General features: G+C 45.0%; 1 protein-coding gene across 4 annotated transcripts in view; it reads right to left on the reverse strand.

Moving 5' to 3' along the window:
* Positions 1–688: 688 nt before the first annotated feature.
* The window catches only part of IL20RB (interleukin 20 receptor subunit beta), a 32,941-nt gene continuing 16,345 nt past the window's right edge, over positions 689–17,284 (reverse strand). For 2 of the 4 annotated variants that reach the window (XM_039222701.1, XM_039222698.1), the window contains 4 exons: positions 14,514–14,638; positions 12,589–12,767; positions 8,784–8,926; positions 689–1,615 (listed from right to left, as the gene is read on the reverse strand). In XM_039222701.1, the coding sequence (XP_039078632.1) occupies positions 1,368–1,615; positions 8,784–8,926; positions 12,589–12,767; positions 14,514–14,638 (695 nt within the window). In that variant the 3' untranslated portion in view covers positions 689–1,367. The remainder of the gene's footprint in view (positions 1,616–8,783; positions 8,927–12,588; positions 12,768–14,513; positions 14,639–17,284) is intronic. The other 2 variants (XM_039222699.1, XM_039222700.1) reach the window with 2 other exon arrangements.

A 17,284-nucleotide genomic window follows, 5' to 3' on the forward strand; every position in this document is an offset into this window, starting at 1 on the left:
ATAAAACCAACACATGCTCTTCATGAAAGAAGAACAATACGGAAGCACTCAAATGGTACAAAGGAAAAGATCTTCAGTATTGTCATCCTTCTGGAAAGCCCACCTCTGGCTACTTGAGACCCCACTGGGTAGAGAGGGGGTTGTAGGCCTCTATCTTACAGGGGAAACTCCCTGGTTGAAACAGGTAGATAGTCCCCACCTCTGGGCTGCCTGGAAGGGAGGGCTAAGAAGGGAGGCACAGGTCCTACCCATCAAACTCTTCACCTCTCAAGAAACTCCCCTCTCCACTCCTTCTCTAACCCTGACTTTCTTCCTCACTTGGTAGAAAGAAGGGCAGGAAGAGGCTTCCAGGGGTGAGTCATGGACGAACATGCCGGAAGGGGCTAAGGACACTCGAGTGAGCTGTCTTAAGCAGGAGAGGTACCCAAAGGCATTTCCTGTGGAGCAAGTCCTCCAGGAAGGTCCAGGGGCACCCTGACCAGGTAAAGCTTTGGCCGGCGGCATAAGTCAGGGTTCTCATGAAGCCAGAAGCTGTCTGCCACTCTCACTGCCCCACCCCCTACCTGAGGTCACCCCCACAACTCCTAGCCAATGGTGGGCTTCAGGAGCTTCTCTGGACACAAGGTTGATAATGTAACTAGAACCCCAATGACCACTTTTTTGGAAGAAGCCAAAAAGATTCCCCAAGGTGACCCCTTTTTATTTTTAATGCTCTACTTTAACAACTCTACAGATAAAGGGAACACAGCAAACATCACACTTATTATTGACATCTTTCTGCATTCTCCTCTCCTCATATGCATACATTTTATGTGCTGCCTTCAGTGTGCACACATTATTTATTCTTTAGTTAAGTTTCTCATGAACCCACAGTATCCCATTTTCCATGGGCCTGCGGCCTCCATCTGGGTCATGTATTGTAGAGCTGGCTGAGCCGTTGACCTCTGCACAGGCGTTTGGCTGGAAGCAAAGTCAACGCTGCTGTGCCCATCCTTCCTTTCTTCTTCCAGGTTTCTTCTACGAAAGCGGGATCTTCATGCTAGCTGGTGTGAAGAGTTTTTATCATTCTTATTACACTGTTATTACACTCTGCAGAAAAGGTGAAACAATCACAATGTACAGTGTTGCCGGTCTCCCAAAACTCTCCAAGTGCTGGATATAAATATATATGCATATGGTGGTTTAACGGTTGTATAGTTAATTCCCCCATTTTATAGATGACAAAACTGAGGACCAGAGAAACCAAGTCACTTCTTCAGGGTCATTCAGTCCATGAATGGCAGCCAGATCCAGTTCTTAGAGGCCACATCTCCTCACCCCGACTCAGTGCTCTGTCTGCCAAACCACTCTGCCTCTGACGGTCGCTTCTAGACATGGACCCAGCAGGCTCTGCTAGCTTTTCTTGTCATTTGTCCATGGGGGAAAACTGATCCACAGCCTTTCCCTTCGTGGTTCCAGTGCCATGCCCACCAGCTTCTCAGTTTCAACTGGGGCCTCGCAAAGCCCCCTAGATCCAGGTCCTGAAGGGCTCCTCCGAAGACAGCATGGCAGTGGCACAGGCTTCCACCTCTTCCCTCCTGCAGCTGATTAACTTCTGGGGTGAATTGGTTATTTTCTGAAAAAATAATTTTCATTAATATTCACTCATTATCATGTCATAATATTCATTATGGTGGAACATACTACTGCTACATTATAGTAGCAGTAAAGTAGTCACAATTATAGAGAATATTGCAGAAATCTCAGCTACTTGATTAACTTTCAAGCAACAACAACAACAAAAAGATAATTTTAACCCCTTGGATCAGAGGCTTCCAACATTTACTGAGAACATCCCCCAGTTCACAGACCAGCAGATCTCTTGGGGCCCTGCTATGCCCATGCCCATCTCTCTGGGACACTGTGCCACGAAACCCCAGAATGTTAATTCTGGTCAAAAAGTCTAACCATCCACCAGAGAGCTCTGAAAATAATGACCGTCTGAGATGCTCAACGTACAGCATGTGGCAGGGCGCCCAGTCCAGAGATGGCGCTCCATAAATTGGAGTCCCTTCCCACTCATATTCATGTTGCTACCATATTCTCCCAGCGATTCCAATACATGGTCCTGAGTGGCTGTAAAAGTGCAGGTGTCAACATTTCAGAAGGACTCTCCCCACTGTTCCTAGCCCGCTCACCTCCACCAGATTCACTAGCTTCTTCTACAGTTATCCCCCACGGTCCTTCCCATCATCACTCCAAAGCGGAGCACATGGGCACAGCAAGCAGGCACAAGGGGTTCCTCCACCTCAGGGCCCGGGAGACATCAGCTTCAGGGAGCCAGGTGCCCTTGGTCCTTGTTTGCAAAGAGGCAGCGGCAGGGCTCAGTCCTGGTGTTCACAGGCAATTAACGGGGAAAGACAATGTACAGGGTTCACTGAGGGGGAGTGTCGTGTGGAGGCCAGCACCAATCCCCTGCTGCCGGTCCAGTCAGATCCTTAGAATACTAGCTACCTAAATCTGCAGTGATTATATGTGATTACTTAACTCTAGAGGAGTGTCCAATGGAAACATAATTTGAGCTACATACACAGCTTAAAATTCTCTAGTAGCACATTTTAAAAAGTAAAAAGGAACAGGTTAAATTAATATTAATAATGTGTTTTATCTTTAAAATATTATTTTAATTTATGATCTGCATAAAAATACTAATGAAATCGGTTTTCAAAATCCATTGTGTATTTTATATTTACAGTACCTCTCAATTGGGACTAGACACATTTCAAGTGCTTAATAGTCACACATGGATTACAGCTACTATACTGGACAGTGGAGTTCTAGAACATGAGAGTAAAGCAGCATAATCTCAGAAGTTCACAAGGTGTGAAACTCTTGTCCTGTATGCTAGAACAAACTTTCAAGCAAGGCTCAGTTGATTTGGTTTTTGTGTGTGTGTGTGTGTGTGTTTTTAACAAATAGTTCATTGTCAAATTGGTTTCCATATAACACCAGTGCTCATCCCCACAAGTGCCCTCCTCCACGCCCATCTCCCCCCTCCCCCCCACATCCATCAGTCCTCAGTTTGTTTCTCAGCATTCAAGAGTCTCTCATGGTTTGCCTCTCTCCCTTTCCCCCACCATTTCCCCCCTTCTTCTCCCCCATGGTCCTCAGTTAAGTTCCTCCTAATCCTCCTATACGTGCAAACATATGATATTTGTCCTTCTCTGCCTGACTTATTTCGCTCAGCATAACACCCTCAAGGTCCATCCATGTTGCTACACATGGCCAGATTTCATTCTCATTGCCACGTAGTATTCCATGGTATAGATACACCACATCTTGATCCATTCGTCAGTTGATGGACACTTAGGCTCTTTCCATGTTTTAGCTATTGTGGAGAGTGCTGCTATGAACATTGGGGTCCACGTGCTCCTATGCATCAGCATTTCTGTATCCCTTGGGTAAATTCCTAGCAGTGCTATTGCTGGGTCATAGGGGAGTTCTATTGTTAGTTTCCTGAAGTTGATTTGTTTTTTAATCTGAATTAGTTTTCACATTTATAAATCAGGAGATTTCTCATAAACATTTGGGGTTCTGGTTGCTAATTTAAAACTTGGAGATTTGGTACCACTGGTTCACATCCTCTCTCAGCAACAACATGTCAGAGCTGAAAAACAGCTGCCTTCTTTAGCTGGAACATGTTTGCCATGGTCCCCACCATCTCTCCCTATTGAATTATGTTCACTGCAGTGCACAGTCCTTTTTTTTTTTTTTCCTTTTGGTACCTGTCTGGGCCCCAGAGGCATCTGAGTTCACAAATACCACTTTCTATAAAACATACAAAGCCAGACTTGTGATGGCCCATTGAAGAATGACTGACTTGGGACCACCTTTATGCTAGCTACCCATATTCCAGGGGAATGTGACAGCAAGAAGAGAAAGAATAAAGTGAGTCATAGAAAGGAAAAAAAGACTCTTTCACACCAAAGCTCCATCCCTATGAAGCAATTAAGGATGAAAGATAAGGAAAAGAAATAACACTTTAAAATAGGGAGTATACACTGAGCATTCCTTTTTAAAAATTTTTTTAATGTTTATTTATTTTGAGAGAGAGACAGACAGAGTATGAGTGGGGGAGGGGCAGAGAGAGAAGGAGACACAGAATCGAAGCAGGCTCCAGGCTCTGAGCTGTCAGCACACAGCCTGACACAGGGCTCAAACTCATGAGCTGTGAGATCATGGCCTGAGCCAAAGTCAGGTGATCAACCCACTGAGCCACCCAGGCGCTCCTCAGCGTTGCTATAATTTTCCTTGCATATATATTTTTGTTTTAGAAAACTGTTACTTGGTGATATAAATTTGAATGGAAAGAAAGACTTAATGGTGTATTTCAGAGTACAACCATCACCAACCATGAGATTACAGATGTAGACATGAAGTGTTTAATCCAAACAGATAAATTAAACACTCACAAACTGCATAGGGCTATTTGAAGAATTGTCAAGGATTTCCACTTGGCAATTTTCCAAAGTTTGATTGGAAAGATGTGTGAGTTTTGCAAGGAGGCTGAAAGTTGTTTTTAACACTTTAGAGGATTATAAGTAAGGCAAATGTGAAGTGCAACTAGGCTGTGCTGAAGTCAAGGCTGTGGTAGGAGAGAGGGTGGTGGTGACATACAGCTCCAGAATCTGTTTGGGGTTTAATGGACTCTAGTGATCGAGTTCTCATACAGCACTATGGGAAATACATATACCCAGAGAAATTGTCCACTGAAAACATCTAGGGAGAAAAAAAAATTAAAAACCTTATGGAAAGGAATACACACAGGAACAGACACCGGAATGATGGAGGAAGGATGGTAAGAACAGAGAAGTGAAAGGTAGGCAAGGGTAGTGGTATCTATCTCCCATGGATAAAAGTGGTCATACTCTCATAGAATATCCTTGTTTCTGGTCTCCTCTAAAGTTGCTTGGTTTTCTCCAAAAGCTATTTTTAGGGTGTGGCTTTAAAAAATTTTCTTAATGTTTGCTTATTTAAAAATTTTTTAATGTTTATTTTTGAAAAAAACAGAGCATGCAGCAGGGAAGGGCAGAGAGAGAGAGAGACAGAACCTGAAGCAGGCTCCAGATTCTGAGCTGTCAGCACAGAGCCCATGCTGGGCTCGTGAACCATGAGATTATGACCTGATCTAAAGTTGGACACTTAACCGACTATGCCACACAAGTGCTCCAATGTCTATTTATTTTTGAGAGAGAGAGACAGAGTGTGAGCAGGAGAGGGGCAGAGGGAGAGGGAGAAACAGAATATGAAGAAGGCTCCAGGCTCAGAGATGTCAGCACAGAGCCCAGTGCGGAGCCCGAATTTGTAAACTGTGAGATCATGACCTGAGCAGAGGTCACATGGTTAACCAATTGAGCCACCCAGGCGTCCTACAATGTGACTCTTAATGCATTAGGATTCCTAGGACCTTTTGCCATTTGAGGGCTCTTCTTGTGTGCCTGAAATTTTATAAGCAACTGACCTTTTCCATGATTCTTTCCCTGGCCCTTTGCTCTGTCACTCACTTTGGGTCTTGGAAGGATCCTATGTCCCTGATCCTGGAGTAAGGAGGAACCTCTACGGGGCTGCTGAACTGTAGACTAGAAGAAGAAAAATGAGAGACGGTGTTAGGAATGGAATACCCTGTGAGTAGAGGGTGACCATGAGTAACAGAGTTGAGAGGAAAACCACAAAAAGTAGTTTGATGGAGTCCGGCTGAGTAAGGCTAAATTTTTACCACATGTGGAAAAGAAGAGCTGTGACCTGCCTCAGCCAGGGATGCTACCCTACCATTATCATTTTGGATTAGTCCTGAACATTCTCTTTCACTGCACTTATGGTGGAGCAGCACCAATCAGACCGATCCTCCTACAGATAACAAATTTAAAAACTGGTCAAAATATGGGGCAACTGACTCAGTCAGTTAAGTGTCTGACTCCTGGTTTCAGCTCAGGTCATGACCTCAGGTTTCATGGGCTCAAGCCTTGCATCGGACTCTGCGCTCACAGCACAGAGTCTGCTTGGGATTCTCCCTGTTTTACTGGCCCTCCCCCACTCATGCTGTCTCTGTCTCTCTCAAAATAAATAAACTTAAAAAAAACTGATCAAAATATAATATCGACTCCGTTAAGTTACTGGAGAGCAATCAACAATTGACACTTGAAAGAAGATAACATCACCGGGTGAGTTTCACATTTTTTACAGTTCCTTGACTGGGGGCAAGTGTCTTTTGGTGCCATGAACAGTGACAAATATGGATGCAAACACAGAAGTTAGATGGTGAGAGGACCAAAGCTCGGGGTTAATGGACTAAACATTCCAGTTAAATGGCAGAGATTATTGGAATGGATTTATTTTAAAGAATAAAAATTTAAGACCAACATATGCTGCTACAAGAGACACACTTTAAATATGAGGACATGGATAAGTATAAAGTAAAAATATAGAAAGGAGATAGCTGTTCAAACAGTAAACAACAAAGAGCTGTATCAATATCAGGATAAGGGCTATTGCCAGAGATAAAGAGGGACACTTTATGATGATAAAAGTCTCAATTATTAAGGAAGGCATGACAATTATAAGTACGCATGCACCCAAAACAGAGCATCAAAATACATGAAGAAAAATTGACAAACGTAGAAACAGACACATCTACTCTCCTAGTTGGAGATTTTGTTTTGTCACTCTCAATAACTAATAGGACTATACCAAAATATCTGAACAGTATGATCAAATATTTTGACCCAATTGATATTTTTAAAACACTACTCCAACAACTGGAGAATACACATCTTTTTGAGAAAAAGAGAGAGAAACAGAATGAGATAGTATGAGCAGGGGGAGGGTCAGAGAGAAGGAGAGACAGAATCCCAAGCACGCTCCACACCATCCCTGCAGAGCCCTGATGCTGGGCTTATACTCAGAAACTATGAGATCATGACTTGAGCCGAGATCAAGAGTCAGACACTTAATTGACTGCGCCACACAGGCACCCCCAGAATGCACATCTTTTAAAGATCCCACAACTTTGAGCCCCTGGGGTTCTTGCTGAAGGGGAATAGGCCTGCCCTGCTCCCCTGTATGTGCTACACCACGGTGCCTTCCTCTTTAGCAGTGAACCATTTAGTCATTCAGAGTGGGCTGGCGGGGCGCTGATGAAACGCACATTAGTAAGCAATTATGGAAAAGCAAAAATGAAATGAATCAATATATTTAAAGACTTAGAACAGTCTGGCGCTTAACTCTACACTCATGTCAGCTAAAGTTAGGACCATGTAGAAGCGACGGGAAGAGAAAGAGAGCTGGCTTTAGGATGACAGTGTGGAGGGCATCCTGGAGCCTGGGTCACAGGGAGGATTACTTCCCGGTGTCAGGAGAGCATGGCTTGCACTCTCAGGGTCATGCAGATGTCGTTAAGTAACTCCTTCCAGAATGACTCCAGGCTAATAAAGAACTACAGGCAGTTCTGATTCTAGGTGCCTCTGAGAAGCTGACTGCTAATTCCCTCCTGCCAGGAGAGGTCTGTGAGAAATCCCCGAGGTGACAGGAGTGGGTTTGTTTTTGTTTGTTGTTGCTTTGTTTTGTTTTCTGCTGCTTTAAGTGTTGAGGTCTGAGTGGCATGGGGGGCACAGGAGGTAGCAAAATGGAACACAGGGAGTTACTGGAGGCCTGCATTTGCTTTTCTCCCACCCTGGCACGGGCATAGGACTTGCCCCCACTAGAGACTCAAATCTGTGGTCCAGAGTCCACAGGAGTAACATAAGAACACTGGCCTTGCCAGGAGCTGAGAAAACAGGTGGGGACCCCTAACCGTAGGTGGTCACTGGCCAGGCCCATACTGTTCCCCAGCCCCCAGCCAAAGGGAAAGCACAGTCCATGCTTTTTGCCCTGAGAACCAATGAGGCTCTTGGCGTATGAGTTGAGTATGTTGGGATGGAACATACTACTGCATGTAGCTGCTGTTTTAATTATGGCACAGGGTCAAGAACGCTTGCAGGCCAGGCTGGAAGAGTATGACTGTGTGTGACTCTTGAAATGCGGAACATCCTGAGCGGTAGAACACACCTGCTCTCTTGGCTGTGCCAGGTCCTGAGGGCAAGCGGCAGTGGCCTGACGAGAGCCTGAGGAAGGCCACCGCTCCCCAGAGAAGGGGGTTCTCTGTCAGCCCCTCTAATTGGAAGTGAATTCTAATTCACTAAGTTAAGTGTCTGACTTCTGCTCAGGTCATGATCTCACAGTTTGTGAGTTGGAGCCCCACATTGGGCTCTGTGCTGTCAGCACGTAGCCTGCTTCAGATCCTCTGTCCCCCTCTCTCTCTCTGCCCACCCCCACTCTTGCATGCTCTATCTCTCTCTTGAAAATAAATAAACTTTTTTAATTTTTAAAATTGTTTTTATTTATTTTTAATTTAAAAAAATTTTTTTTTCTAGGAGAGAGAGAGACAGCGTGAGCAGGGGAGGGTCAGGGAGAGAGGGAGACACAGACTCTGAAATAGGCTCCAGGCTCTGAGCTGACAGTCAGCACAGAGCCCGACGCGGGGCTCGAACCCACGAACCGCGAGATCATGACCTAAGAGAAAGTCGGATGCTTAACCGACTAAACCACCCAGGTGCCCCTAAATAAACTTTTTTTTAAAAAAAGGAGTGAATTCCTATAAATCCTCTTCTCTCCTCTTTGTGCAAATGCCTGTAAATCCACAGAATGTGTGCCCACGCCAGACTCCATCTGGTCAGTGTCTTGCTGAAAGGAAAAAAGAATATCATTACCAAGGTGTCGGGGAGCACCACCACGGGGCAGCAGGAGTGCCGGAGCAGCCGGCCCATTTTCCAGATCGAAATGGGCACCACCACGAGGATCAGCATGAAGCCAACAAACGCAAACAGGGCCAGCGCCAGTGGGAGGGTCTCTCCTGGAAATGAAAAGATAAGAACAGGCTGAGGAGACAACAGCGAAGACGAGATCTCCCGTCCTGGCCTCGCTCGCTGTCCTGGTGCTGGCTCTGCACATCGGCCAGGACAGCAGATGCCAACATCCGGATATTTGACGTCTGCCTTGCTGACTAAAATTACCACCATTAAAACCAATTTTTTTTTAGAATCCAGATTAAGGTGTTGTTTCCAGAAAGCCCCAGGGAAGATTAAAATCTTTTTCTTGGGAAGGGAAAGGGAGGAGCATCATGTGTTAAGGCACTAGCTGTGTTAGCACGTCCCTTGGCCCATCTGCCAGGAGGAAGGCGATGTGCCAGGACCCCGGCAGGATGAGGGGGAGGTGCCGAGAGAGAACGGCACAGAAGGGAGCTGGGTGGTAACTGAAAACAAAATGTGTTTCACAATTTGCTCTTGGCATTGCCTTACATTGTGGAGGAAAATACTGACCTCGGAAAACGGTCACATTGTAATTATGATATATCGAGCCTCTACTATCATCAAGTGACTTACCCCAGGTCACACAGGTAGGGCTGGCTCCAAAGCCCAGGGTCATTGTACTGAGCAAATGTATCAGAAAGTGCCAAGTGTGAGCATCTGCAGTTGCAGAAGGGGTGATAGGTTATGTTCCCATCTTCTTGTTCCGTGTGACGTGGAGCGACTCATTGAGTCCCTCTAGGTCAAACCCCTCACCAATGATGTGAAGGGTGGCACAGCCGGGGAGGCTGCAGAGAAGACAGTGGTATCACGTAGGTGGCTGGGGGCACTGAGCTTTGTTTCAGTACTTTTGAAACTACTTCGGCAGTACACAACAAGAAATAAACAAATGTTCATAGTCTCTCATTTATTCCTCTGAGTGGATTCCAAAGAATTATTTCAAGGAAGGAAACAATTATATGCAGAGAGTAGTTCATAGCAACACCTGGGGTAGGGCAAACAGCCTCATAACCAGTCTGTTTCTCTACCCCCCACCTCCACGTATGCTCTGTTGTGTTTCATTCATAGCACACACCACCAAGTGAAACTATCTCATTTGTTTACTTGTTTGTAGCCCATCTCTCCAGCTAGAGAATAAACTCCCATGAGGGCAGGGGCTTCCCTTCTGTATCCCAGTGACTAGACCAGCGTTTGGCACATAGTCAATGCTCAGTAAATATTCACTGAATGAATCAATCGATCAATGAACATCATCATCAAAAGCAAATGGAACTGACCTAAAACATAGAAATTATCTAAATACCCCAAAATAGGAGATGATTTAATATATCATGTGACATTAACATGTAGGTTAGGAATTCAACTTTTAAAATGGGAATTGGGATATACACACATTTGTTCACTCCAGCATGATCTCCAGTGGCAAGACTGGAAGTATATGTTTTGTTACATATATATATTTTTTGTTATATATATTTTGGCACATCAATAAATTCACTTATTATACATCTTCTTTAAAAATGAGGTAGGTCCGGGTGCCTGGGTGGCTCAGTCAATTAAGTGTCCAACACTTGATCTCAGCTCAGGTCATGATCTCACAGTTCATGAGTTCAAGCCCCATGTTGGGATCTGCACTGATGGCATGGAGCCTGCTTGGGATTCTGTCTCTCCTTCTCTCTGTCCCTTCCTCGCTTGTGTTCTCTCTCTCTCATAATAAATAAATAAATTTTTAAAAATGAGACCAGTTCACATGTAGTGACATGAAAAGACGTTCACAATATACTTCTAAGTGAAGACAAGCAAGGTACAGAACAGTAAGCACAGTACAGTCCCATTTTTTGCCTGTGAGTATTGGCATCACAAGAAGACTAGAAGATTCGATGTCAAACTTGGAAAAGGAAACCTGAGTGATGTGGGGGAGAATGGAGAATGTGTACCTCTCACTTTATATGCTTCTGTGTTGTTTTAATTCTTCACCAAACTTGACTTACATGGTTTTAAAAAGTAGTATAAAATAGTAACCAAAAAAATCCATGTGGAAGATGTTAGAAATGTTATGTCTGCTCTCTCTCAAAAGTAAATAAAACCTTTAAAAAAAAAAAAAAGGGTTGGGGGAGGGGCGCCTGGCTGGCTCAGTTAGTTGAGCACCGACTTCGGTTCAGGTCATGATCTCGCAGTTCATGAGTTCGAGCCCTGCATCAGGCTCTGTGCTGACAGCTTAGAGCCTGGAGCCTGCTTCTGATTCTGTGTCTCCCTCTCTGTCTCCCCCACTCATGCTCTGTCTCTCTCTCTCTCAAAAATAAGTAAAACCTTTAAAAAAAAAAAAAAAGAAATGTTATGTCTGTGAAAAAGCAAGCACACAGTGTGCAAGTATCTACACGTAGATAACGGTAGAACAATCACACCACCTTGCAGAGCAATTTGGGAACAGCGGTCAAAACTTAAATATGGATGCTTGTGACCAAGAAGCTCTACTTCCAGGAATTCATCCTTCAAATATACACACACCAGGGGTGCCTGGGTAGCTCAGTCAGTTAAGCGTCTGACTTCGGCTCCGGTCATGATCTCACCACTCACAGTTTCAAGTCCCGTGTTGGGCTCTGTGCTGGCAGCTCAGAGCCTGGAGCCTGCTTCAGATTCTGTGTCTCCCTCTCTTCCTTCCCCTCCTCCACTTGCACTGTATCTCTCTTTCAAAAATGAATAAATGTTTTTTTTTAAAAAAAAAAAAAAGCAAATATACACACACCAGCAAACTGATTTATGTACAAGATAATTAATTAAAACATTGGCTAGAAGAGAAAAATATTGGGGCAAAAACGAAATATCCACCAATGAAGGACTAGTTAAATTAGTCACATATACACACAACTATATACTGTGCAGCTGTAACGAAGGATGAGAAAGTTCTTATTGATATGGAAAAATCTATAAGATATATAAGGTGAAAAAGACATGATCCAGAACAGCACAATAAGTATGCTACCATTTGTGCTAAAATAAAGGGAAATCTATATGTGTGTGTGTGTGTATATATATATATATTCACATTTACTTGTATATGTATTTAAGTCTTTAGAAGGATATACAAGAAATGAATACCTATAAGGGAGGGGCTAGAATTGCAAGGATGGGGAAGAGGAGTAGAAAGGAGAGTCTCCACACGTATCTTGTGGTGTTTGAGTGGCAGAATCATGGGATATGGGGTGTTGTTTTGTTTTTTTCCAAAGGATTTTTTTAACACTGTAGGGGTTTAGACTATAAAAAATTCAAGGGAAAAAATTAAGTCAAACAAAAGGATTCTGTAGACTTTCCATCAAGTCCCTTCCAGCTGAAAGCAGCAGTGATATACAGTGGGGTGCCTCTTTCCAAGGTCTGACTCTCATACCCCTGGCGGCTTCTCTGGCACCCTCAGCCCCCTCCAGTTCCCAGGTGCTTGCAACATCTGGCCTCAGGCCTAGGAAGCTCTCAGGAGGAAAGTGTTCCAGACACCTGCTCAAGTGACCCCAACAAGACCCAAGGTGAAATCTTGCTTCTAGAAGACTTACAGGAAATCACACTTTCACCACAGAAACCCTCCCAGCTCGGGGGCAGGTCAGTGAAACCTAGAGCAAACTCAGAACTAAAGGAACCCAGAAGATAGCCAAGCAAACACCGGGAAGGGCCTTCATCTGTGCAGGAAGGACTCCAGGAACAGGAAAGCCATCCATACCTTGCACCTTGACACATTCTGCCTGGCTGAAAGGGCTGTGCCTCCCGATGGCCTTCACGAATGTCCGGACCTTCACACAGTAGGCAGCCCCCGGTTGCATGGTTTCCAGGTGCACTGGAATGCCCCTGCTCCTCACCACTTTGACATGTTCCTTTAGGAGACCAGAAAACAGTTACACCCTGAGGGAAGCAGGACAGGACAGGGCAAGAAGAGCCAAGGAAGTAAAGTTTTAGATACTTCCTTTCTGGGATGCATATAGAATGTCCCCTCTCATTTATTCATTCATTCATTCTTATGTATTTATTAAGTACCTACTATGTGCCAGGTACTGTTATAGGCACAGAGACATAGCAAAGAACAAAATAAAGTCAGTGCTTTCATGGAGCTTACATGGGGGGAGACACAATTATAGGACACATGTCAGGTCGTTATAAGGCTGTGAAGAAAAAGGAAGTAGGGCAAAAAGGTAGAATGATGAGTAAGGACTAAACAGAGTGGTTAGTGAAGTCCTCCCTGACAAGGTAACATTTGTGCAAACCCCTGATGGTCAGAAATCTGACTGAGCCGGGGGGCTTGGCATGGCCAGTGTGGCCAGAGAGATCAGTTCACAAGAGCAATGGAGCCAGGAAGCTATGCCTCCTCATCCATCCATCCATTTACCCATCTGTCCATCCATCTGTATACTCCTCTACCTCCACCTCCCCCACCGCCCCCGCCACAGTGAGGCCTGTGCTCCACATTTGTACCCGTAGAGGCTTGTCTCGGCCAAGCCCCAGTGACTCAGAGTACATGTTCCTCTCTCGGCACCGGCCCTGCTAATTACCAAGGGTTGGGAATGGGCTCCATCCCAAAAAATCTGAGGAAGCTGCATGCTCCCTCCTGCCCAGGCCCTGATCTGTCCCCCATACTATTCCCTCTGCCTGGCTGGCAATGCCATGTCCCACCACTGGGCCCTGACCCAGCACGAGTAAATACTGGAAACCATTGTTATTGCCTGCCCCACCTACTCACATCACTTTTCAGGGAAAATACCCAAACTATAGCCCCTGTTGAGTAGATGTTAGGGCACGTGCCTTGTCCCCCAGATACTGCTGTGAGGTCAGGGGCACCCTACGCCAGCTCTGCTGTAGATTCTATGAAAGCTCTCTACTGCCTCCTATCCAGACTTATTATGAAGGCTGTTTTTCTCGTGCTGCCTGCAGTACCATTTGCAAATCAACTTGGACAGGGTCTCCAGTAGGTCTGACTGTCCCTTAGTTTCTGCTCGAGCTCTAGCCCTTCTGCTGCTGCTGCTGTTTGGTTGGCCATTTGCTCTGGGAGTGCCAACAGCCCACCCAACCCAGTCTGCGGCAACTCTCCCACAGTATGATGGGGCGGTGCCCCATTTAGGCATTCTGGGTGGCCAGCTGGCTGATAATTAGACAGGTTTATTCACAAGCCAGCTCCTGGCTCTCTGCCCCAACTTCTGCACCCTACCCAGATACACGCCCTCAAGAAGCTTGTGCCAGTCTCATATGCTTTTGAAATCATCTATATAATCTAGAACACTCTGGTCTGCTACACCTAAACATACCAGGGAGAATGGCTGAGTAGACAGGCTGATGAGGAAGGAGAAAGCACTGAAAGGTATTATGGATCATGCTATGTTAGAGTTTAGGGCAAAGAGGCAACCCCCATACCTCAGCAAATCTGGCCCAAGAAAGCTCCCAGCCAAAGCATGGGGTGGACCAAAGCAATTCTTTGAAAAGGCGGCTCTAGGACTGTCAGTCTACTCCCATTGCTCCCTTCCCACCCTCCACCCAGGACTCTTCATGCTCAGGCCACCCCTGTGAGCACTTCAGGGGCCAGCTTTCCTCGCCCAGCTCTCAGAGGTCTGTGACACCATCCCTGAGGCCCAACTCCAAGGCCAAGGCCGGAAGTCTCACCTTGGCACCAGGCTCCCTCCTCCAGTAAGCCACAAGGAACTCGAACTGGGGTCCCAGGTCTTCCAACTTAATAACCAGATGGAAGCCGTCTTTAGTGACCTCCATCACAGGCGGGTTGAGGATGGCTGTTGGCAAGACAGGGGGAGAATCAAAGCCAGCCCCAGAGAGGACTGACTTTCTGTCCTGTGAGACCAGAACCAAGTCATCAGTAGAAACATGCGAGGGTTATAGGGAAGGGAGGGTGATGATGTCACTTCCCAGCATGCAGAAACTGTACCATCATCCCCCTTATCTGAGATTTTGCTTGCCATGGTTTCAGGTACCTGTGGTCGCGAGGGAAGCAGATGATCTTCCTTCTGATATATGATCAGAAAGTCAGTAGAAGCCTAACACCTACGTCCCAGTATCTGTGTCATGCACCTCATTGCATTTCATCCCTTAGGCATTTTACCATCTCATATCGTCATGAGAAGAAGGAGGACCGGTATTGCACATTAAGATACTTTAAGAGAGGAGTGACCACATTTACAGAACTTTTATTACAGCGTATTGTTATAATTGTTCTTTTTTTAAAAAAATTTATTTTTTGAGAGACAGAGCGTGAGCAGGGGAGAAGCAGAGAGAGAGGGAGACACAGAATTTAAAACAGGCTCTAGGCTCTGAGCTGTCAGCACAGAGCCCGGCGCAAGTCTCGAACTCATGAACCACGAGATCATGACCTGAGCCGAAGTCAGCTGCCCAACCAACTGAGCCACCCAGGCAGCCCATAATTGTTCTTCTGTTATTAGTTTGTTATTAGTTATGCTGTTCATCTCTTACTGTGCCCAATTTATAAATTAAACTTTATCGTAAGTATGTATGTATAGGAAAAAACATAGTATATATAGGATTTGATACTATTCTCGGTTTCAAGCATCCACTGGGGGGCTTGGAATGTATCCCCTGTAAATAAGGGGGACTACTGTATGCCAATACTCTCTTGTACTCTGCAGGTGCTTAGTAAATGTTTTTTGAATAATGAGCAAAATAAAATTTTTAACGACAAAGACTTACTATAATTCTCTTTTCACTCTTCTCCTCGACCATAATAAAGTCTTCTGTTCCTTCTTCACGAGGCATACATACTCAAGAAAAGTGACTCAGTACTCAGATAAACATCTCTTTCTGTTTCTTTCATGCTCCTCTTTTTACTTTTTTTGGCAGAAATTGCTCTTTTCCTTGACTCATCTAAGTGAGCAGATGCTATTTCATAATGCTTGCCAAACACCTGCATGGGCTCAGTTCTATCCTGAAAGGTTGGGTCCATTCTTTGCCTCCTGGGAATGAACAAATCTGTCAGGGACATGTGTATCACTGTAACTCGCATAGGTCAGTGATATATACTGGCTGCTAATGACTTTCAAGCATCAGGGAATCAGCGGCCTGTGGATGGCTTGGCCATTCATTCTATTCTTGGTCCAAGAATTTTTCATTTCATATTCTTACTGGGGATGTTGAAAAGTCAGAGGGCATTACAAATTCCAATACTCAACTCTAGAAACTACAGCTTAAGCACAAACTCCCATCTTTCACCTTGTTGGATCCCAAAGAGGGCGGGAGCAGGCCCTGTGGATTCTTACCCATCAGCACACAGAGGACAGAAGGGCACACAGAGGCAGCCTCCAGTCCCTGGCCACTGGTGATGGATCCATACTTGCCTGTCAAATCTAGACACTGCAGGACCAGAAGAGCTACCCCAATGGTTGACCTTGGCTTGGGAAGTATAGTGGGGTGTGTTCTGGGCTAAATCCCCGTGCACTGAGGTCAGTGGATACTCAGAAGAAAGGCAGTTCCTGGAGGGAGTTTTTGGAGAGCAAGGCATTTTCTGGCATTTGAAGAGCTGCCTGGATAGGGGACAGCAGAATAGGGGAAGTCAGGGACCAACTGCAAAACATAACGGGTTCTGAAGCTTCAGTTTTAAGTAAACATGATTAAAATTGGATCTTCTTTTCTCAAAATTTGTTGAGAATATAATTAGAGAAAATGACCTAAAGTGATTTCAGTTCAGAGGAGAAGTTTTTGACAGTGTTGGGGCAGGAAACTCTCTGTCCTGTGCTTTCTACATTCTTATCTCATTTTATCCATCCAGCAAGCTTAGGAAGGCAAACACTATTCTTATTGTATGGTGACATAACTGAGAAGTCAGAGAAGTTATATGACTTGCCCAAAGTCACATAGTTAATGGCTAGAATTTGAGCCCATGCTTTTGCATATTTCTCGACTCTGCTGTGTGAGCTACTTAGCCTCCATATAGTGAATCTCAAAACTAGCCATATATGAGAACAACCTGAGGATGTTACAAACTCCCAGTGAACAGAATGCACACAGATTCTTTAAATTAGACTCTCTGGGGATGGGCCCCAGACGTGTGGTTCTAAAGGTCTGCTGTGACTGGAATGTACAATCAAGGTTAAGAACCTCTACTCTCAGCAAGACTTCCCCTTAACTTGGGCACCTGGGTAGCTTAATCGGTTAAGCATCCAACTTTGGTTCAAGTCATGATCTCACTATTTGTAGGTTCAGCCCTGCGTTGGGCTCTGTGACGATAGCTCAGAGCCTGGAGCCTGCTTCCAATTCTGTCTCTCTCTCTCTCTCTCTCTCTCTCTCTCTGCCCTTCCCCTGTTCATGCTCTGTCTCTCTCTCTTTCTCAAAAATAAATAAACATTTAAAAATTTTTTAAAACAAGCTTTCCCCTTAAGACTAAGAGAGTTTTTTTTTTTTTTTTTTTTTTT

Source organism: Hyaena hyaena, unplaced genomic scaffold (genome assembly GCF_003009895.1).
Source record: "Hyaena hyaena isolate Hyena2069 unplaced genomic scaffold, ASM300989v1 scaffold_1176, whole genome shotgun sequence".
Classification (NCBI taxonomy): domain Eukaryota; kingdom Metazoa; phylum Chordata; class Mammalia; order Carnivora; family Hyaenidae; genus Hyaena; species Hyaena hyaena.